Source organism: Urocampus carinirostris, chromosome 16, assembly GCF_059441175.1.
Source record: "Urocampus carinirostris isolate Australia breed hairy pipefish chromosome 16, RoL_Ucar_1.0, whole genome shotgun sequence".
NCBI classification, from domain to species: Eukaryota; Metazoa; Chordata; class Actinopteri; order Syngnathiformes; family Syngnathidae; genus Urocampus; species Urocampus carinirostris.
Window position 1 is genome coordinate 8584550 of NC_142364.1, and position 22282 is coordinate 8606831.

At 40.2% G+C, this 22282-nt stretch overlaps 1 protein-coding gene across 3 annotated transcripts; it reads right to left on the reverse strand.

Moving 5' to 3' along the window:
* Nucleotides 1-275: 275 nt before the first annotated feature.
* Nucleotides 276-21906, reverse strand: LOC148350127 (ARF GTPase-activating protein GIT2-like). Of its 3 annotated transcripts, none has more exons than XM_088319882.1 (20): nt 21705-21906; nt 18534-18667; nt 18332-18456; nt 18126-18231; nt 16244-16330; nt 16014-16144; nt 14309-14403; nt 14182-14227; nt 13786-13834; nt 13638-13710; nt 12283-12380; nt 12098-12209; nt 10986-11137; nt 10765-10917; nt 9253-9456; nt 9010-9099; nt 8585-8661; nt 7165-7311; nt 6241-6304; nt 276-4985 (listed from the first exon to the last, which is right to left on the reverse strand). In XM_088319882.1, the coding sequence occupies exons 1-20, from the start codon at nt 21754-21756 to the stop codon at nt 4782-4784; spliced, it is 2199 nt and encodes a 732-aa protein (XP_088176008.1). In that variant the 5' UTR covers nt 21757-21906; the 3' UTR covers nt 276-4781. The 3 variants fall into 3 exon arrangements, with proteins under 3 accessions (XP_088176008.1, XP_088176007.1, XP_088176009.1); XM_088319881.1 differs by having other exon boundaries at nt 13786-13837; XM_088319883.1 differs by lacking the exon at nt 9010-9099 and having other exon boundaries at nt 13786-13837.
* Nucleotides 21907-22282: the final 376 nt, after the last annotated feature.

Below are 22282 nucleotides of genomic sequence, written 5' to 3' on the forward strand. Positions count from 1 at the left end.
GATGATGACGTCAAACATAGGGCAAAATATTGGCAACAATTGATTGACAGGGGGAAAAAGTTAAATCAGTATAAAAAATGAAATCTATAAAAAATGAGCTCTCTGCTTTAAAATGGTTGGCGAACCTTGCTGTTCATAAACACTATAGATTTATATTATAAATGTGGAATAACACTGCAAAAACTTTCAATTTTAATGAAACTCCACCTATTACAGGTTATATTTGTCACTCAATCCAAGTTTCTTCTTTCCTCGACACCAAAAACGCCAACTCCCACATTAAATATAGCTTTATTCATTGTTAGTTTTGTATATGCTAGAATATTTGAGGGGGAACATAGGAAAATAACACACAAGTTTGACATTTCTCCCACCTCAGAATAAATATGGCAAGCCGTGGCACACAAAGTTAAAAGAACAAACCAAGAATTTTTAAAGGCAAACGTTTTATAATCATGTTTGGAGAGAGTTGTGATGTACTAGGCTGCATTTTTTTTTTTGTTACAGTGCATAAACAAATCTAAACGAGGTTCTTTTTTGTTTTTTTTAGACACTTGTAACCCATACCACCTTCACTGAGGTATTCTGTTTCTTTTTCCACCCCCGGCATTCAGGACGGAAAGTGACACATTAGATCGGAGTTGATTGAAAGTTTATAGCAGGGGTCGGGAACCTATGGCTCACGAGCCATATATAGCTCGGATATTAAATAAAATTAAAAAAAAGAACCTGCTCAAATATTTAATATGTTACATTCGGAGCTGAATGTCGCACATGCAAAGGCAAGACGATACCGACTGTGTGAAGGTTTCAGTCCAGTACATATAGAACAGTTTCAACTAGTTCACAAAGTGTCACACCGACAGACACCGTTTTGGCTATGAATCGCGAAATAATTCTTTATATTAAATCGATGTTTGTATTTGTGTCACTTTACAACAAAAACCCACAGAACAAACTGTAAACACCAAAAATCTCTAGCAAAGCAACCAGAGCAATTTGATTGGGTAAGCGGGAGGAATAGGTGGAGCTATAGACACAGCGCGAGCGCTGCTTCCTCCCCTCGAGCAGCGCTGTCTGCGTAGAAGCTAAATACGATGGTATCCTTGTTTGCAGTATTTTGTGAAATTTCTCCAAAATATCTGCTCACACCTTGTTGTAAGACTATTATTTAGGGCAAAAAATATGGTGAAAATGAGCCTCAACACTTGACGGAAGAGACAGATTTTAAGAGGTATATTGATATGTGACACAAGCATTATTATTATTCATAGATTTTAATAAATTTTCAAAATTCACATGTGCTGAATTAGCTTTGGTCTGGAGAGCAGGTTTGTTCAATTTTGTCTTTTAATATATGGTGTGGGGCTTTCCAAATAAACATATACTGTAGATATATTTGCTTTTATGGTTCTTTGGGTCAAAAAGGTTCCCGACCCCTGGTTTATAGCCTCGGATCCACGTTTCCCAAACGAGGACTCCGACATTCCTGGCACCTTAAAAGGGACATATCCTTGTACCATATGCAAACAGGTGTATATGATTTGTTTTATCGACCATTAGGTTATCCAACTGGCACAACTGTTTAAAAATATGACACTTATACCTGTAATATGTCTCCTTTAAGGTGCGTACATAAAATAAACACTGATGTTTTTTTTTCACGCATATTCATAAATACAACAAAAGCATTCCGGTTAAATCTGTTAATTACATAGATAGGTACATTTATATACATAGCAGAACCTCTTAAGTGGAACCAAAGTAATGCCAATGAATAGTACCGATGAAACAAGGAAAACGACATAAGGTGAGTAGTAAGTAATGACAAATAGTCTATAAAAGCTAATTCTGATAAACTACAAATGCTGTAGCCTTTCTTCGGATTTATGCTAGGAGCACATAGACTGATCAAGGCATTTTTTGTGCCGATTTTATACAATATGTTACATGTTTTGGGATTAAATGGCAACTTTGTTCCACTCAGATGATCCTGCACCATTTGCATAATAGTCTAAATGGATTTCATATGAGCCGCTGCGGACGTCTGCACACATTCACAAGGGTTAGCGTGTTTATACACAAATATAGAAGTATGGCGGTAAGAATAACACTTGTGTGAGAAACAGTAAACCCTGCTAAAATAAAAGAGGAGAGTAGTATGTAAGTATTCTGGGATTAAAAATTAGTGATATTTGTGGTTTTAACCAGGGGTCACCTACCGGGTGCTCACAGGTAGCCCTCTAAGCACACCTGAGTAGCCTCCAGACTGGCCCTGAAAATGGCTCACCAGTGATTGGCCATTGTGTTTCTTTAAGAAACTTAGTTTCTAACTGGTATAACAAATCATTGCCATAAACAGTGTCTTCCAAATACTTGAGCAATTCTTCTAAAACTCCATTTAGTTTAGCCTATAATTTAGATATGTCAATTAATCAGTGCTCTTATACAATGCAGATGTTTTAGTGGTTGACCTAGGTAAGATGCATGGCCATAACTAATTTTAAAAATAAGGAGGCCATTAAAGGAACATAGCTTTTAAGGGCAGGGCAATTCTTTGGTTTGATTTTCAAACTGCCACTCTGACACCAAAACCCCCACCCCCTAGATCCACCTGCTACTCCACTGTACCAGCTCAAGTCATGTCACACCAAAGTATCGTTGGACACTAACTCAATGTCTTTGAGAGCGAAGTGTGCTACTGCTTTTCTAGGCCGGCTGCCCATCAATGCCAACGTACGGCTCATATCTAAAGAGCGGAACGACGCTTTACACCGAAAAACAACGGTGACCAAATGATGAAGGTGTTGTATCAGAGTCAGATCAGGAGGCTACTCCTGCTAATGGTAACAATGAATACCAGTACGGTTTCTTGTGGGGGAGTAAACCTAAAACCAAAACAACGTCCTGGAGAGGGATGGGCCCTGCCAGGCTCTACTTGCCCAAGACACACCACAGAAAGTGGTGCCCCAATAACACAGGGAGTTAAGCGATCCGTGTAAAGAAATTCACATCAATTTAGTTGCCCGTCGCGCGGCTAACCAGTAACAAAATAGTAGCTCTTGGCTTCAAAAAGCCTAGTGACCCCCAGTTTAAACTAATAATACAAAATAGCCGGGCTTGGCTCCCCCCTATCAAAAGCAAGGGTTTCACTATGGTTACCTTGGTGACGAGATCCTTGCTTTATAGCCCAAAGGTGAAACTGGGGTTAGCGACCAATCCATGATATCAGTGGAATGCTTATTGCGAGCTGTTGCAGTTGTGAGGTAATATTCTCCACTGTGAAAAAAAAATGTTCGATTTTCCAAGCAAAAGGAATGTAACTCTCTCAGATGTGTGGGGTACTACAGTGCCTAGTGAACGCATTGCCAATCCCCAATAACTTTTTGTCATATTGCCAAAATTTCAGACTTACAACTTAAAGATAAAAAAATTGAAAACATTTTCTAAGAATCAACAACATGTGAGACACAATTGTGAAGTGAAAGAAAATTATTTCAACATTTTATATTACATTTAACGAAAAAGCGGAAAAGTAGGTGTTGCAAAATATTGGCCTTTGTTCTCTCAGATCAGCCAACTGACTCCAGAAGTTCGGATGACTTCTAAATGATCCAATGTTGATCTAAATGACCTGTGTGTCATTGAGTCTCAAAATCTTAAAATGCACCTGAACTGACAGCGTTAGGAAGACCCAAAAACACACCAGGTAGGTGTGGGATAAAGTCGTGGAAAAGTTTAGACCAGGAATGCGATACAGGAAGATTTCACAGCATTTACACATCTCTTGGAGTACTGTCTGAGCAATAATAGCAAAATGGAGAGAGCATGAAACCACTGCAAACCTACCAAGACCTAGCCATCACTCTTAACTTTTGGCCCAAAAAACAAAGAAACTAATCAGAGAAGCTACCAAGAGGCCCATGATCACATTGGATGATCTGCAGCTGAGGTGAATCAAATCTGTGCATAAGACAACTACTAGCCATACTGTGCAAAAATCTGCCCTTTATTGAAGAGTGGAAAGAAGAAAGCATCTTCTGAAAGAATACCATAAAAAGGCATGTTTGGCATTTACAGGAAGCCGCATGGGAGACACAAATAACATTTTGAACAAGGTGCTCTGGTAGGATGAGACCAAAATTGAAAGAATTACGTTTTGCCTAAGACTAACACTGCACATCACTCTGAAAACACCATCCGCACTGTCAAACATGGTGGTGGCAGATCGTGTTTAGGGGTTACTTGAACAGAGGCTGGGAAGATTGTTAGAGTTGATGGAGCCAAACGCAGGGCAATTTTGGCAGAAAATCTGTTACAGTCTACAAGAGACCTGCGAATCGGGCGCAGGTTCAGGTTCTGACAGATCTACAATGGAATGGTTTAAAACTAACAATATAAAGGTATAAAAATGACCAAGCTAAATTCTAGACCTTAATCCTATCAAGTATTTATGAAAAGAAATGAAAAATTCTGTGCACAACCGATCACCATCAAACTTTAACGAATATGGGCTGTTTTGTAAGGTAGAATGGGCCAAAAATTCAGTTTCAAAATGTGCCAAACTTAAGAGCGCCTACTTTTCATTTTTTTATTCGTTAGAACAATACGAAACATTGAATTTGCTGTTCTTTCTCGATTGTGTCTCACACATTGTTGATTCTTACAAAATATATGGAGTTGTTTAATCTACAAGTTTGAAGCCTGAAATATGGCAATATGTCAAAAGGTTCTCGGGGAAGGGGGGCAATTCTTTTGCAAGGCACCGTACGTGATCCCGGCTAGTTATTGTTCTCTTTGGTGGTCACGGTGACGAGCTGCTTGGCGGCTTTGGCGATGTCGTAGGCGCACTGGATGACTTGTTGCGTGACCAGCTGGACTTCGGCGGCACCGGGGGGGCGGGGCCCTCGGCACTCGCAGTGCAGCCGCCCGGCACTGGAGGTGAGCAGCGACAGGGAACCGCGAACGGTCTCCGAGGACGGCCTCTGTCGGCAGACCGGAGATAGGATTACGGATGGCGACAGAAGCGGAGTGGTCGCCATGGCAACGCCAGAATGTACCGATTTTATCCATGTATAACATTTTCATTTTAACCTAAAAAGAGAACTCAACGTATAGGTGCGAGTTATTTCATATGCAATGATTGAAAGTCCAAAATCGCAAAACATTGGATGCGACGGGATTCGAACGCGGGTCGCGGCGGTAAGAGCGCCAAATCATACCCACTAGGCATGTGTTTCTCAACTAGTGGGTCAGGACCCAAAAGTGAGTTGCAGGCCTTTGACCTATCAAAATAATGCTTCGAAGACAAAAAACATAGGGTCAATTACACTCCCCAACAGTGGATGGCAATAATGCTTTGCTCAAGCGTTTCTTCCTGTTTAGTCAATTGGCGCGTTTGAGAGGGACCCACATCTCATTTTATTGTGGTTTCGTTGGTTTTATTTCCTATGACTGCTAAAAATAAATAACAAGTCTAAAGAAATTCAGGGATAAGTGGAAAAAATTCACAACGATCCATTCATGAAGGAAATGATGGCAAAATACGAAAATGTGTGTACAAGAATCTGGCACTGAAGCACTGCTGGAAGGTACGGTAATGGTTTAAAAATGTTATTTTTTGTCGCTTTTTACTAGTATATTTATTGTATTTAATTACATAATAGAATAATTATTTATGTTTAGTCTTTTTAAAATTATATACATATAACTTCATATGTGGCTATTTCAAGCAGTTTTGTGGAGTCTGTTAGATGCGATGTAGCCTTATATGTGAGTATGTAAAGTACTTTAACCCATTTTGGTTTCGCTGATCCTTTTTTGGAAAATAGGTGAATAAATTCCACGATCTCTGCTTTAAACTGCGCAATCATTTTATTGTTATACACAAATAAATACAGAAACCTTTTTGTCATTGATTTCAGCTCAGCATTTTGGTCTTACATTTAGGATTTTTTTGGGCAAACTTTTAAATATCGATTAAAACTTTTTAAAGATTAAAATGCAGTAATCCCTTGCTGTATCGCGGTTTACTTTTTGGCAGATTTTTGTCGTGCATTGTGCTCTGCTTCTATTTTGCGGATTTTGCCCATCAAGGATTCTCCTGCAAAAAAACTGGGAAAAACTATGTTTTTCCTTGTATGAGAGGAATATTAAATTGAGTCTCTAGTTTAGCACATTATGTTGTGTTGTTAATTGAACACATGCCGTTTCTGCAGAGCTGGATGAGTATTGTGTTACCTTGGGAAACAGAGCAGCCATCTCCTTCACAGCCAAACAGATCTTCTCCGAACATGGTAGGAAGCTTTCAGACAGACACATTTACACATGCATGGTAGGTGGTTATTGGTTGGGTTGCTTTATGCATAATTGATCATTTTTATTTGCTGTTTGCCCCACCCTTTGCATTCACCCACTAACTCCACTGTACCAGCTTAAGTCACACCACACCAAAACTATGTCATTTTTTTTTCTTTACATGTATTTATATTTGGTCTCATTTTATCCTGTACACATATATTAGATATGAATAGTACTTATAATTTGCTAATTCATTACTAAGATGTAATAAATCTGTGCAATTATGTTATTACCTGATGTACTGGGGAAGGCATTAACCGATTACCATAGGATTTCAACTCCCGCTGTATAAAAATATTACTTAATAAACTCCACCCCTTAATGGATTTATGTCATATTCTGGGTAGGGGTCTACTGATTTTTTTTTTAATTAAATGACTTTATTTATAAAATCCTACTGTTGTAGTCTGCCTGTGTTGTGAGCGCAGTATTGACCCCAAACAAAGGAGCCGATTCACACATAGTGCCAAGATGGCAGGGATGTCACTGCTGTAGCTCCATTTAGCTTACGAGGATCTGTGCCGCTTTTGTTTTCCTCTAACTCAAAACTGGCTGTGTCGTCGGAAAATTAAATAAGCCTCGGAAGAATGCGCCTTTGGAAAGACTATATGACGAGGAATGTGTCATGAAGGTTTTAAAAGTGAGGGCGTGTACTCATGGCTGCAATGTAAAGATTCCTGTTTTCTTTCCTTAGTCATGCCGTCGTTGACCACAAGACAACACTTTTATCAATAACAAATGTATTTGACAATTAGTTGTTGATTATTTGTTGCACTCCAAGATTAGTACAAAACTCAATTTTACCTTTCGTGTTTGGTCTCCTGGGCGGCCCTCAGAAGCTCCTGAATGTTCTTTGTGATTTGCTCCGTCTTGCAGATGACGTCCTCCGTACTCGGCAGAGCGGTGGAGTCTTCCTCGCCGTCCGTTTCGCCCTCGGAGGTTCCCAGAAAACTTCACAAAATAGATGAGAGGAGGGGAGCTTAAATATCAAAAGATCACTATTTTATCTGTTAAAGGGTCCGTGTGTAATATTTCACGCCTTGTGAAAGGAAAACAAGGTCATTTTAAAAGTAAGCAAAAATACATAGATAATTACGAACGACACAGCACAAACTTTAAAAAGGGACATTGTTTATTTATGGAATATTATAAATCCTTTATTTTTTTATGAAATGCTAAGTCCTTTACCGGACAAAGAGCCTATGAACCTACAATCTATCATAAAAGGAAATGATTTGTTTTCTCCATTGCTATACGATCTAGTATCAGTATTGTTATACGCCACAGCCCATCAATACCAATTGTCTGGCTCATCTCTGAAGAGCGGTTTACATTGCAAAAAAACGTCAACCAGATCATGAAGGTGCTGTATTTGAGTCAGATCAGGAGGCATCTCTTGCTACTGGTAACTATGGATAGCAGTACTATCGGTTTCATGTAGGGGAGCAAATTAATACCCCCTAAAAATGGCCTGCAGAGGGACTGGCACAACCCTGCTGTACTTGCCCAAGACACACCACAGGTAAAGGAGCCCCTCCGACCTTGGTGTTGAGGGATCCGTGAAACGTTAATGTTAAATATAATCTCATCAAGGAATTTGATATGCATTGAACATATCATGAGCCTCACTTAGAGGAAGCTGATCAAATTGTTATCCATCTTGTCAAAAACCAAAAACCTTGCAAAAAGCTGGGAAAACTGGTGCTTTTGGGTCACCAAACTTTGTATTCTTCCTTGTGCTTTTTGACACTTGTTTCGGTTGGACGACACAATACAGTGACATTTTGTGGTTAAATAATCGCTCTCAAAAGTGCCAGTTTGACTTAAATCGAATTTCATGTAATCATTTGTCATTTGTAAGGTCTGAACCTATTTTGCAGTTCAATTTTATTTGGCCAACCTGCAGTCGATTATAAATCATTTAAACAAACTAATTGTGGCATTTCGGGTAATTAATCACAATTTATGCGTGCCAATTCATTTGCATCAAAACCAATCTAAATATCAGTAATTCTTGTGTCTAGCGGGTTCTTCTTGGTTCAGAAGTTCTGAGTCTAATTCCCTGTCCGGAGTTTGCATATTCTGCGCGTGCCTGCATGGGTTATCTCCGGGCACACCGGTTTCCCCCCACATACCCAAAACATGCATGGCAGATTAATTGCTTAAAATTTATTTTTAAAAGGTTTTTGGGTCCCAGTCTTAGTTCGACCCAAACATTTCTCACCTTGTGTTTACGAGCTCTGAGAGGCTCGACGCTGTATCAAAGCTGAGCATGGCACTGTGTGCCTCCAAGCTGCAGCCCTGTGGAGACACAAGACAATCACCATCCGATCCAAAAGCATAGACGCCACAGAACCATGCATTGTTGGGTGCAACACAGGACAACCAGGATGCGATTAGTCATTGCAAACAAATGCTGGCGTGAAGTGTTAACGTTTTTATCGAGAGGCACATTTCAGCTTTCTTTGGAGGACTTTCGAACCGCGCCTCTGAACTGAAGCGATTCAGTAAAAGTCAAAAGCGAGGGTGCGGCCAGCAAGGCAAGCCAGGCTGCTTTGAAAAGAAACAAATGTCAGGTGAGAGGCAGCTAGCATCAAAAAGGAGGGCGGGCGAGGTGCTTTTCTGTAGAGCCCTCCTCCAGTACTTAACCCTTCGAGATCTTTCATCCCGCGACCACGACAGGGAAGAGGGGAAGGATGGGAGGGAGGAAGCTGCCGTTCCCAAAGGACCCCTCCCCATCTAGAAAAGGGTCACACCAAGTTGAGCCAACTTAAATGAAATGAATGAATGATCAGACCCAAAAACCAAAAAATAACACCAGCTCCAAGCCAGGCATGATTCGGAGTCATGTCGACAGCCGATCAGGAGCCGCAATACCCCCGTGGCGCTTACGTTGGTAGGGAAGGGCTGTAAGACGACACCGTCCTCCCGCCGAGCGCAATCTTCGCGGTGGGGGGGCTGCCTAGGGATGGAGCCCGTCTCGTACATGGACATAGCGCGCCCGCCGCGGGTTTGGCGCCGGTTAGCGGGCCCCTGGTGCTGTGCTGCAGGGGCCTGCCACCGCAGTGTCGTGTTCTCTGTTTGCAGGGAGTTCAGCTGGGAGGGATAAGAGAGGTGAAATGGAACAGACATTAATAATGAAAGAAATTGCAGCCATAACTCAAGGAAAAAAAGCATTTGGGCTATTTTGAAATATAGTGGCGTCTTGACTCAAGGATTTGAACAATCGCAAATGCTGCAATTTAAAAGGTATTCCCAAACAGATTTATTTTTCAATCAAGCACACAACGTTAAGTGTTTCCCCCCCCCCCTACAATTATGCAACCTTGATGCTGGGGGACTCGAGATATTTAGTCTCCAAATTGACTTGGTTTGTTTGCGATAGAGCTGTGACATCATTAAAGGAAAACGACACTTTCAATTGAATCCCATTAACACAACAGAGGAGGCCAGCTCAGAAACAGACAGTGTTTGTAGTAACAGGAATTGAATGCCGCTCATTTCTGCTTGGAGGTGGGTGATTGTGGCTTTTTGTCAGTGTTTTGCCACATGTGTCGCGGTTTGTATAATTGTATCTTCCCGTTAGCTTCGGAGCAGTATCAGGCTTTCCTGGTTTGTTTGTTTCCTGTTGGCCCTCATTGGCTGCCCTCCATCAGTTTTTGGGCCAACTAGCCTGGCCGGTTTTGCTGTATCCCTTGTTTTATCCCCGACAGCTTCTTGTTTATTTACATATTGAGTTTTCTTGTTCTACTGCCCGATCATTTTGCTCATTTCAAATCTATATTATACCTACAGTCGTTCTTATTTTTTAACCGGTGCTGTGGAATGATCTTCCCCCTGATTTTCGATCTGCAACCTCAGTGTAAATGTTTAAATCTAAGCTTAAAACACACTTCTACTCTATAGCATATGAATAACCTATATTTTATGTTGATAATATGTGTATTATTTGCCCTCATGTAGGTTTTAGGTGAGGGGATGGTGTCATAATAGTCTGTAGTTTGCTATAGCCTTTGATCTGTGCAGCCCTTTGAGACTCTTTGTGATTAAGGGCTATATAAATAAACATGACTTGACTTGACTTAATCTTTTTTTTTTCGGGAATAAGAAAAATACATAGAAAGACAATATTGACAAAATTAATCACATAAGGTAACAATCTTAATACAGAGCATGTGTGGACTTACATTTATCTGGTTAATTAAGTTTAATCAATGTTTATCCATCTTCAAGAAGACATTTGTATAAAAAAAAAGGCAGCATTTAAACTGCCTGTTTAATTAAGGAGCAGTAAAGCAACCACAGGAAAACAATTGGAATTTCTGGGCAGCACTCCGTAGGAAAAGCGGGCCACACGACATCAGAAACAAAACCAAAAAAACAACAATTAAAGACTTGACAAACCTTGCCCTGCATGGCTCGCAGTTCCTCACTGAGGTGACAGTTGACTTTGAGAAGCTGTTGAATTTTGGCTTCCGAGGCGGTGAGGGCGCTCTTCACGTCCATGAACTCCCGGACCGTGATGGGGCCATCCGACAGGTCCGATGACTCAGAGCTCTGGTGCGTGAACACAAAATTTTGAATTTATTTGATCAGTCTCGATCAGAACATGCATCTGAGCAAACCTTGGTCCTTCCATCGGTGCCGTTGTCAGCGCGGGACGCCTCTAGGACGGGATCTTCATCCGAGGCAACGCTGTCGTAGTCTGGCTGGTCGTTATATTGGCTGTCGCTGCTGTGCCGACTGTTTATTCCTTGCAGGATCAGCTCCACGTTCTCTGTAAATTGAAGTATTATAAGTGACAGTGAGTAAGAATTCACCAATAGACGTCTTTTGTGGTTTAGAAATGAAATGAACATTTAAAGAAGAGGAAATTCAAAGGCCCGAAAGAAACCATATTGCTAAATTCAGAGGCCAACTTCAAATTTGTCTAGCGTGAGAAAGGATGCGAAAGGACATGAAAGCTGGTTTTAATTCCTGCGGGTGACAACAAAAGACCAAACAAGCCGGAGCAGCTGAAAAGTATGAATAGTTGGAGCTGGTCAGATCTTGTGTAAGCGGCTAACTTTAGCAGCTAGTTAGAGAAACTACTGAAAAGGGCCAGTAGAACATTACAAGTCTTTTACAAGCCTCGGGACCCTGAATCACAGAACTCAGTTGTGAAAAGAGAGTGACACTATAAAACAAGGCCAACGGCATCTGGGAGAATCTACTAAAAAACAGAATTTGTCAAACATCCTGATCTAGAATCACAAAACTCAGCAACGTTCTCTTGCATGATCAGCTGTGGAAGGCGAGTGATATTAGCCAAGTGGCTAATATGAGTGGCTCAAGAAGGAAACTGAGGAAATAACCTAAGATAACAGCGCCAGATGCCTGAATCATGGTACTTTGTGACCATAACATGCAGGGCTCTGCTGAGGGAGATAAGTGGTTATTAACTGCTAAAAGCACCAATGGGACAAGCTACCTTCCAACATTCAGGCTCCAGTAGTAGTAGTTCTTTTTAAAGGGCGTCTAAAGGTGTGTAATATAATCACAAATTTCTAAATCTACTTAGTGATTCAACAAATAATGTTTATGAGATAGTATATGTGTGTTTTACACCACTAGGTGTCACTATATAAATGAGACATATAAAAAAAACTAACTCATTTTGTTGTTCCAGTAGGACCAAGCAGTTATTTTAAATTTTCCTTCAACAGAGGACAGAAAAGGCAAGAATACATTTTCGCACCTTTAGGACTTTCGCAAGAGTTCCCCCACTGTCGCCGTTTGGCGTCCGTCAGAATATCGATGACCAGGGTTGCAAATTCATGGGCGCTAAACCTTGCCAGCTTCTGACGGCCCTGATGGAGAATTTCAAATTAAAACAGTACTTAGATTGAAAAAATGACGAGAGAAACAGGGGAAAGCGCTTACTTGGTTTCTGGTGGACGAGTATTCGGGGTTGACCGGCAAGAATGGCACCACTGTGGTGTCTGTTACAAGTGTGCTGTGGTTCTGAGTGGCCAAACACACTAAAGAAACGGAATTTCGTGTAAGATGGATGTGTTGCTATTTATGTAAATCCTAACTGCCCGAGTGGTCAAACATTCCTAACTAAACTAAACTGCACTAATAAAGTGCCCACCGGAGGGTGCCAGAGTAGCAAATACAGATTACAATCTGGCATGAGCACTTCACAATACAGACGCTCTCCTACTTACGAACATTTGAGTTGCGAAAAACGGTAGCTACGAACATTTTTTTCGGGGATGTCGAAAAATATCCGGACATTGCTGTAAGTTACATTTTGTATCTTGCACCATTTTTCGAGTACAGTACAGTAGTGCTTCTTTCTGCCACTACCAGCGTGTAGTAGCGCTGTGAAAGCTCAACCGGCATCCACCCCGAAGAAGGAAACATACTCTACTTCATCTCCAGCGCATTAAGAAATTTGACGAGTTTATTGTTCAATATCTAGGGCATCCATTCAATACAGTTGGTGTAAAGTGGCGAGCCGTTTCTTTTGAAATGAAAGTGGAACAAGAAAGCTCGATGCGGTTGAGAAAATGGTTGGATCGCTTTTCCTGGCCACTTTATACCACAGACTCTAACTCTTGAAGCTCATCTTCCAAAAGTTAGTTAAACTTCACTTTATTTATCTTTATAGAGCATATTATTTTATTAAAAGTTTATTTCTTAGTAAAAAACAATACAGGTTACTTCTACAAGCCTTAAACATACTTACATAAACATTAAACATACGAAACTAACGAACGATCGTCTGGAACGCAACTTGTTCGTAAGTAGGGGAGTGTCTGTATGTTGGAAATATTGCGGAATTCTTTTTATTGCAATTGGTTTACATAATTGTAACATCCTTAGTAATAATGCACCTAAATTCTCTACAATCTCAGACTCACTTGAGGTCTTATTAAGTGAGCACAAGCTTTCGAAAGTGTGTGTCTTCCATTTAACATCAATAGACAGTGGTAATTTCTTGCCAGATAAGTGATGCAAATTCAATTCCTTCATTCAGAAAAAAATTCAAACAGGTTTTTATTTGTCCACATGAAAATGATACAGGAGGGAGACAAATTGAAACTAGCCTCATCCATTAGCAGTAGCGGTGCATTCAAGGTCATGCTATTACCTCCTGGAAACTTGGAATAGGGTGACAATGACACGCTGAGCAACTAAATTTTGCTAGTGATGGGTCACCGTGACATTGCACCTTCATCTTTTTTCCCTACAATAGTCAAAGGACCGCGAATGTTTTTGCCGCATCATACCAGCATCAGTTTCCCGTCTATCTACTTCGTCGTAAACATCCATAGCGAGCTCTTCGAACTGATGGTTACTTAGCTGGAATAAAAGAAAACAAAATTGGTGAAACAATCATTTAAAATTCATAATAAAAATAAAAACAGGACGCCTTACAGACTGAAGCTTCTTCTTGGCAGCTTTTGCAAATTCAGATAAATCCAGACTGCTAAAAGAAACAAAAATATGAAAATCAGTTTAAAGGAAACCAAAAATTGTACATACAGTTAGAAACATGACTGGTACTTACTTGTTCCTGTAGACATCAAAAGAAAGCAGTGTTGGAAAAGTGTTTCGATTAATGGATGAAAATCTACTCATTTCAGGGTGTGCTATGTACGTTTTTAATATAATAAAGCTCAGACAGATTTTAAGATACAAGAATATTTATTTTTGGAAGTAAGAATTTCCATTTATGTTTTTTAAAAACTGACTGCATTATTCCCAAATTTTGAAGATGGAAATTATGAAGCGATTTTTTTCCTCCCCAACAATTCATAATAACACATTTACCTGTCTGCCATTTGAGGAATGATGAAGTGTTGCCCTGATCTATGATCTGAAACAATGTCAACATCATTAACTTCTGAATAACTTTCAGGGGGGGGGCACTTTTTAGGCAGGTGCCTCTAAATATTACCTGGTCTCCGTCCACAGAGGTAAAATGTTAAGCGGTCAGTGAGTTCATATTGAATCTCCACCAAACGCTCAGCCAGCTCTTGATGCCCAGCTTGTCTGCAATACAAAGTTGGAGCGTATGAATTTTCTCTTTGGTATGAAAAAAAAACCAACACGTTGGGATGCAACCATAACAATTTTGAGCTGAAAACGCTTTGCCAAAACACAAAAAATAAATACCCCAAAACCACCATTAAGAATATTTTCACTGACTAGCTTAGAAGGCATAATATAAGATGACAAATAACTGACTTAAATACAGCTAGCTCCAGATTTCAAACATTCTCAAACCAAAAAGGGAATTTTTGCACTTAAAAAATAATCTGTCAGACAATAAAGTAACAACTATGAAATAAAACTGTTGATGGGTCTAAACCGCAAATAGCAAAAGCAAGTTTATTGGACATAAGTACTAAAATTGGCTGATTATAATGAAAAATAAATTGTGAATATCTGCTGCACTGAACTATCATCCTCACTCTCTCACTTCAGTTTTAATCGGCAGGACAGTGAGTAGTGACAAGAAAACTGGAGTAGGAGGGAAAGAATTATGATGGTGATGTGGTAGTCTGCCTAGTCTCGTGCAATTAAAGAGTAGGACTAGGAAACAAAATAATAATAATAGTAAATTATGAACATGACTTAATGCCGTTCAATTGACTGCTCAACTGGCAGTTCTTTATAGCTAGCCACTCCTTGCACATCTGTTCTCCTCTGCACTATCGTACTACAGTGTTATTGTTACGGTTTACCTGACTTGTTTACCTGACTGCCCATTTTGCACATCTGGTTAGCTGCTCCTCTTGCACTCTTTGCACTACTCTTTGCACTACTGTAAAATACTACACATAGCCATAATTATTTAGTATATTAATAGTACTCAATACTCCAACTCAATACAACATTTTATTTATATCTGTACATTCAAGGAAACTGTGCGGGTCGGATGTATTGACATTTCGTACTAGAATGACAATAAAGTAGATCTAAATCTGAATCCGTTGTAAGTTGGCTCTGTAGTGGGACATAACCATAACCAAAGTCCGGTTAGCAAAAACGTGGAAGCAAAGGGACACGCAAAATGTCTTGTTGGTATAAACTAGGCGTTTTGTTCTTAATCTCGTGTCCAAAATGAAAAATAAGCAGTCACAGTGGCCACAAACTCCCCCCGAGGGCAAGCCAGCTTCACATGGCTTGCCTCACTTATCACGTGACGCATCACATCGTTCTTTCGGGAGTCTTTGTCGGTTTTATTTTTTTCCTTGTTGGACGAAACTGAAAATACACTTTTGGTTATTTTGGCGGTGCATTTCTAAATGAAGGCACAATTTGAGTAAACAGTTGACCCCCCCCAAGTAAAATATTTTGAAACGGTTGTTTCTCTAAATGTATTCCCAGCAACAAGAAAATAATCGATGCAAGTAACCGAACGAGCCAGTAAATGGTTCATGGCATGCTGACCTACTGAATTGCTTCTGTGTTACATTAATTGAATTAGTCAGCCATCATGTGATATCATCGTCTTGTATTCACTGTGTAGCACACCATACTAATGGCTGACCACTGTTATATATTTTTTCCATCCGGTTAATATAGTAAAACAGACAATCACTCGCATGCGTTTTTTCTGTTCAGAGATGAAATTCTATCTCTTGCTCTGGCTTTACCTAGCGTAGTCGATGGGAGTCTTGCCACTGGAGTCAAGAGCGCCGGGATCGGCTCCATACACCGCCAACAACTCGGCTTGTAACAATTGCCCCGCTTTTGCGGCTATGTGCAGTGGCGTGTTTCCTTTCTCCTGAGACCCGGAGGGGGAAAAAAACACATTTATTGTTAGCTGCATGATATCACCTGGAAAGGAAACAACAACAATAAGCATGGCGGAAGTTGCCCCCACCGGGTGGAAGAAATTGGCTTGCGCTCCCAGGGATAAGAGTCTCAGGCAGGTCTCCAGGTTCCCTGTTCGGACGCTGGAATGCAGTTGCTGTGCAGGGAGAGTCAAGTTAGAGTCACCTTAACAAGTTCCCCCAATTCCTAAAACTGGGGTCACCAACATTTTTGTAGTTTAAGCTACTCGATTGTTACTGATTAGCGCAAAGGGCCAACAGTTGCATATGCATTTTTAAAATAACTTGTTATTACTATGTAATTATTGTGTTATCACCAGATTGTAATCATTAAAAGTAGGGTTAAAACAACCTCAGTCAACTACTAAAACATTTGCCTAATATAAGGGCACTGTGTGATTTAGAAATGTAAATTATGGGCGATTTTTTAAAAATAAATTTATAAGAATTCATAATTTACTTAAAAACACTAATCATGTATCCTTAAGTCCCACATCGGTAAACCCTGGTGAAGAGACTACATGTAAGACTGGGCAATAAATCTTATCAATGCATTTGATTCTTCATTTTAAAAATCAGTTTGTCGAAAATGTGCTAAAAATATTTGGAGTAGTAATATAAGAGATCCGTTTGAATTACTCAAAGACAGAGCTGATTATTAATCAACAGTTACTAATAACTGGTGAATTGTGGCATAGAGCTTTCAGCCGCTCTGCCCCCAGCTCTGGAACTCATTGCCGCCTGACTTCCGAAATTCTGCGACCCTGTCCACCTTCAAATCCGGACTCAGAACTCACCTCTTCAGGCATGCCTTTTCTTGACCGTCTGCCTCACATACCGTCCCTTTAAACTCTACATTAAAGTGTTTTAATTGCTATTTATTACTTGCTTGTTTTACTCTTCCTTTATTGTTGTGTCCTACCGATATGTACAGCGACCTTGGGTGTCCTGAAAGGCGCTTTGAAATCAGGGTTGGGTAGGGTTACTTTAACTGGATTACTTTCAATTACTTTTGGATGACTCCAATACCAAATATGCTAATAAAAGACAAAATAAACTAAATAGGAATAAAATGACTACATTTTGTGCAGGCTTGGGGAGTAACGGAACACACGGAACGGCAAAAATGATGTTGGCAAGCTGTTTGGATTACTTTTCATTTTGTTTCTGTCGCATTTTATGTTAGTTTTGCCGGAGATCAAAGACATCAAAGCCAGGAGAGAAAGCTTACCACCTGTTGTTAGTCATCATTTTATTCATATTTAGTTTCTTTTGTCTTTTATTAGCATATTTGGTATTGGAGTCATCCAAAAGTAATTGAAAGTAATCCAGTTGAAGTAACCTTACCCAACCCTGTTTGAAATGCAATGTATTATTATGTAAGTAAGCTATATAAACGAGCTATAAATAGCTATTTTTGCACAAAATATGTGTGTCAAAGGGATAGCGAGTACATTTTAGTGGCTCCCAGTACAAAAATTTGTATTCAGTCAAAATAAACAATGATTAAAATACTATTCAAAATAAATGAACTAACATACCAATGTTAATTTTTTTTTTTTAGGAAATCATAGGTCGAGAAATTTATATTTCGTTAACATAATCTCAAATCCCTACTTAAAAGTCGCTGCCATGTTTGGCGTCTTGCTGCTACGCTGCGCTTTTGGCACTGGTTTTCATACAAATTAGACAAAACAGTGCCATCTAGTGGGCGAATTTTTCACACAGGGGTTTTAATTTATTTTTGTCTAAAGTTTGCACTGGATATTTTTATTTCTATTTTATCAAAACATGTTTTAGAAAATGGTTTTGGGGCCGGGTTTATTGATTGTAATGGATTAAAATCTTAACCATCCGTACTGCCCTTGGGTTTAAACGGTTTGTCTGCATCTGGAATAGAAGGCCTTGAGTTGTGAGACATTGATTTCTTACCTTGCTAAGATCTTTAGCAGTCACGCTATCATCCTCCCGACAAGGCATGCGATGGACGTACGCCAACATTTGATATTTGGCCTTGATAAACTCCGTCTTATTGGGACTGAACACAACCGATTGAATTCAGTCATGTGGCATTTTTCAAACGATCAAAACCTTCTCAAACGCTTCAAATGGTAAGAGATAGTCACTCAGACACTTACTGAACACGGTCTTGTGGATTGGTCTTACGCTTGCTGCTACCCGACGATGAGGACGATGAAGAGGGGTCCAGAAGACTATGCTCCCATATTGAATTTGCTCCATTGCCGTAAAGCGTCTGCACCATCTAAAACGAGCGGTTCAACGCCACATTAATGTGCAAAAACGATCAGAAGGTGAAGACGTTGGTAGCACTAGCATCACCTGAAATTGGGAAGGGGGCCACACCGAATGGGTCAGGTGTCGCACTTGGGAGCTGTGTCTTCCCAGGCCTCGGTGGATGCTGCAGCATTCGTCGCAGATCAACACGCCTCGGTTGACTGAGGCCCAACGAGGCTCTGTAAAACGCACGTAGCGGGTATGGTCTAGTAAGTCGGACACTGTTTGTGAGCGAGAAGAACTATGCATTGCTGCCAAAAGAGAAAGAAACATGCCACTAAAAGCAATGTAGTTAGAAGGAATCAACACCATACAAATTAAGACATAAACACGGTAGATCCCCAGGTCACGCGCGGGTCAAGCTCCAGCGCCGAGGATACTAGGCAAACGTTGGGCCCCCCCGAGCCGAGTGGATACCCGCCTCAGAAAGAGCTGGGGCGGTAAGAATGACGGACCTCACTAAAAGGGAACGGAAGCGACGAACGCACATGTATAACTGTCCGATGTGCAAACGAGGCAAGGCAAAACCTCGAAGCGAAAGTGAGGCCGAACGAATCCGATACGAGTGAGGCGGGATCCACGGCTGGCACTCGCGGGGCCCTCTTGCGAAACCATGCCTCGGCGTGAACCACGGTGTCCCTACCTTTCAATCTTTTCAATAAGATATTGTTTTGGCCCCTTGTTATGGCATTTTCCCCAAACGGTGACACCAACAACACGGACGCTGCCCTACTTACAAACGAGGTTCCGGACGATCGTTCGTAAGTTGAATTTGTTCGTAAGTTGCTTCAGTGCTATTTTTTGTATGCTTAAGGCTTTTATAAGTAACCTGTATTATTTTGTACTAAAAAATAAACATTTAATAACATAATATGCTCCATAAAGATAAATGGAGTTAAGTTTAACTTACTTTTAAAAGATAAGCTTCAAGAGTTAGGCGACTTCCTCATACGAGGTAAAAAGTGGCAGAAAAAAAGCGATCCAACCATTTTCTCAACCAGATGAAGCTTCCTTATTCCACTTTTATTTTAAATGAAACTGCTCGCCTCTTCTTTACACTTTACACCAACCATATATAATGGATGCACGAGATATCAAACAATAAAAACATCAAAGTTCTTAGCCCGCTGGAGATACAGTATAGAATGTTTACACACAAACTAGGAAGAAGAAGCGAATTTCTTCTTCGGGGTGGATGCTGGGTGACCTCTCGCAGCGCCACCACACGTTGGTAGCGTGTCCTCTACTCGGTACACAATACAAAATCTAACTTACAGCAATGTCCGGGATATTTTAGACATCCCGAAGAAATGTTCGTATCTACCGTTTTTCATAAGTCGAATGTTCGTAAGTAGGGGAGTGTCTGTCCTGTCTGTTTTTGGTACAATTTTTATCAACTATAGGTCCAAAGAGTTGCAGTAATGCTGAAGAGAGGAACACAAACAGGATCACCATGAAAACAAAGCTTTAAACAAAGAAACACACAAGCGTTGGAACCCTCGCTAAGGAATATGGCCGTTACAAATCGACAATCGGGACACGCAAGTAACGATTTGACATATTAGAAACCAAATAAGTAGGTAATTCAAGCAACTAAGCCTTCTAAGGGCATGACGATCCTCAGAAAAATAAGTTTTAAAATGTATTTTAATTCAAATCTCCCATCTAATCTCATTTAGAACCCACCAAAATAATAAGAATAAACTGTTTACAAAAAGGTAGCGACTTTTAAGATACGATTTCACATATCGGGGAGTTACAAAAATAACTGTATGTAAACTTGGATCCACCTTCTCTAAATTCAAATGAAGTTAACTTGTGAAGCTTCGAGTGGATCTTGGGTTTATCCTAAAATTGCACTGAAAAGGTGAATATCTTTAAGCTTTTTTTGAGTTTGAACTTTTGTCAAATCATTATTGTTTAAAAAAACGGGGGCTGACGGGAAGAGGAGTAGAGGTGAGACGTATTTGTGGACGCAGCGGACAATAGTGGATATATATATATTTTCCCACCCTTACCTTTGGAAATATACATTTTTTTTCCTTGGATTATTTTCAACGGGACCCGGACTCTGCAGGTCTGCATCAAACCTTAAGTACCGGTATAATTTTCCGTTCATTTTGCCGGCTGTGGTTTTTGGACTGTGTACTTTATATTCAGTTACAATCGCGGGACTCAAAGTCGGGTTTGGGTTTAATTTGTGATTGTGTTACATAGATTAATGTGGGCGCATGCGGCTTATATACAGGTGCGCCTTGTGTAAGTACAAAAGCGGTTATCCTCTTAAAATGTGGTGGGTGCGGCTTATAATCAGGTGCGCTCTATAGTCCCAGAATTTACGGTAATTGGAAATCACACGGGTAAATGTTAATTGTCCCAAGTGTCCTTGGGAAAGACACTGAACCTTTAATGCCACTGATAAGCAGGGAGGCAACTTGCATGGCTGTCATTATCGGTGTGTGAGTGTGTGTATGAATGGGTAAGTGTGAAGCACATTGAAAAGCGCTTTGGAAGGTTTTTAGTGACTTGAAAAGTGCCATATACATGCAGACCATTTTCCCACGAACTCCACTGTACCATCTCAGGTTACATTCCTGGGGTCTACTGTTATCGTTTGCAGATCCCTTAACCACCACAACGTCGAGGTACCGTTTTTTTGGGGGGGGGTTGTGGTTTGCACCTCTACACGGCTGGTTACCATGTTTACCAATAACTGAGTTATCAAAAAATTGGGAACCAACGGCTTGACCATTTATATGTAGAAAGAGAAGCATTTATGGTTTATCAAGAAAATTCAGGACCATTTAAACATCATGACAATTTGTATACAAATTATGAATCCCACTAAAAGCGACACGTATTGCAGCTTAAGTGATCTGCTAGAATAAGGAGGAAATTTACCTTCCGGACCTAACTAGCTAGTCATCCATTGGTGATTATTACTCAACATTACTAACTGATAATTAGTATTATTTAGTAAAGGCAAATATCGCGATAAGACAAGTTCGTCACATCTCGCGGATAAACATACCAAAACAATATAAAGAACGTGATCTAATATAAGTAATATCGTATACAGGACTGGAGTATTTACAGTTATGACATGAAATAAGCGGTATTTAATATCAAAGGAGAGTAAAAATTGATTTTATTCGTGTTGTTGTGTTAGCAAGCAAATTAGCGCAACGGCTAATTCGGTTAGCTTATTTGACATACCCGGAGCGCTGCAGTCCGCGCAGACTTCTTTGCTTCGCACCCGTTTTGACATCCCCTCACAGACGTTTGTTTTCGGCTTCCAACAAAAGCGAAGAAAAAGGAAAGATATTTAAAAAAAAGCCGGCCGAGAAGCAAGTATAAATGGGTGGCGGAGACAAGCAACAACTCTCTTACTCTCGCAGCCCATCTGCCCTGCCTACTGTTGAACAAAGATGGGCCGTGTTCCGTTATCGTCCATCTACCCTGCACGAAGTGAACAAAAATGGGATGCGTCCCGTTTCCTGAAGGCTGGACATTTCGCTTAATCTGGGAATTAATAACAGCGTTTAGCAATGATAACACGATTGTGAATAGATAAGGGACAAGGTTGGGAAGATTACTTTAAGAATGTAATCCCATACAGTTACTTGTTACCTGTCGGAACGTATTCCAAAAGCCATAATATTAAAAAAATCTATATAAACTAAATAACAATACAATTACAACATTTTGTTTAAGCTAAACAATGTAATCTTGAAAAATAATTAGAGGAACCCAAAATCAGAAAACAAAAAAGTTCTATAGATCTATCTATCTAT

Coding starts and splice junctions, on each gene's coding strand:
- LOC148350127 (XM_088319881.1), bottom strand. CDS start 21,756: ATGTCAAAACGGGTGCGAAGCAAAGAAGTCTGCGCGGACTGCAGCGCT. Junction 11,138..12,097: donor CTCTTGCGAAAGTCCTAAAG/GTGCGAAAATGT, acceptor TTCAATTTACAG/AGAACGTGGAGCTGATCCTG. Junction 9,100..9,252: donor TACAGCCCTTCCCTACCAAC/GTAAGCGCCACG, acceptor ACCCTTTTCTAG/ATGGGGAGGGGTCCTTTGGG.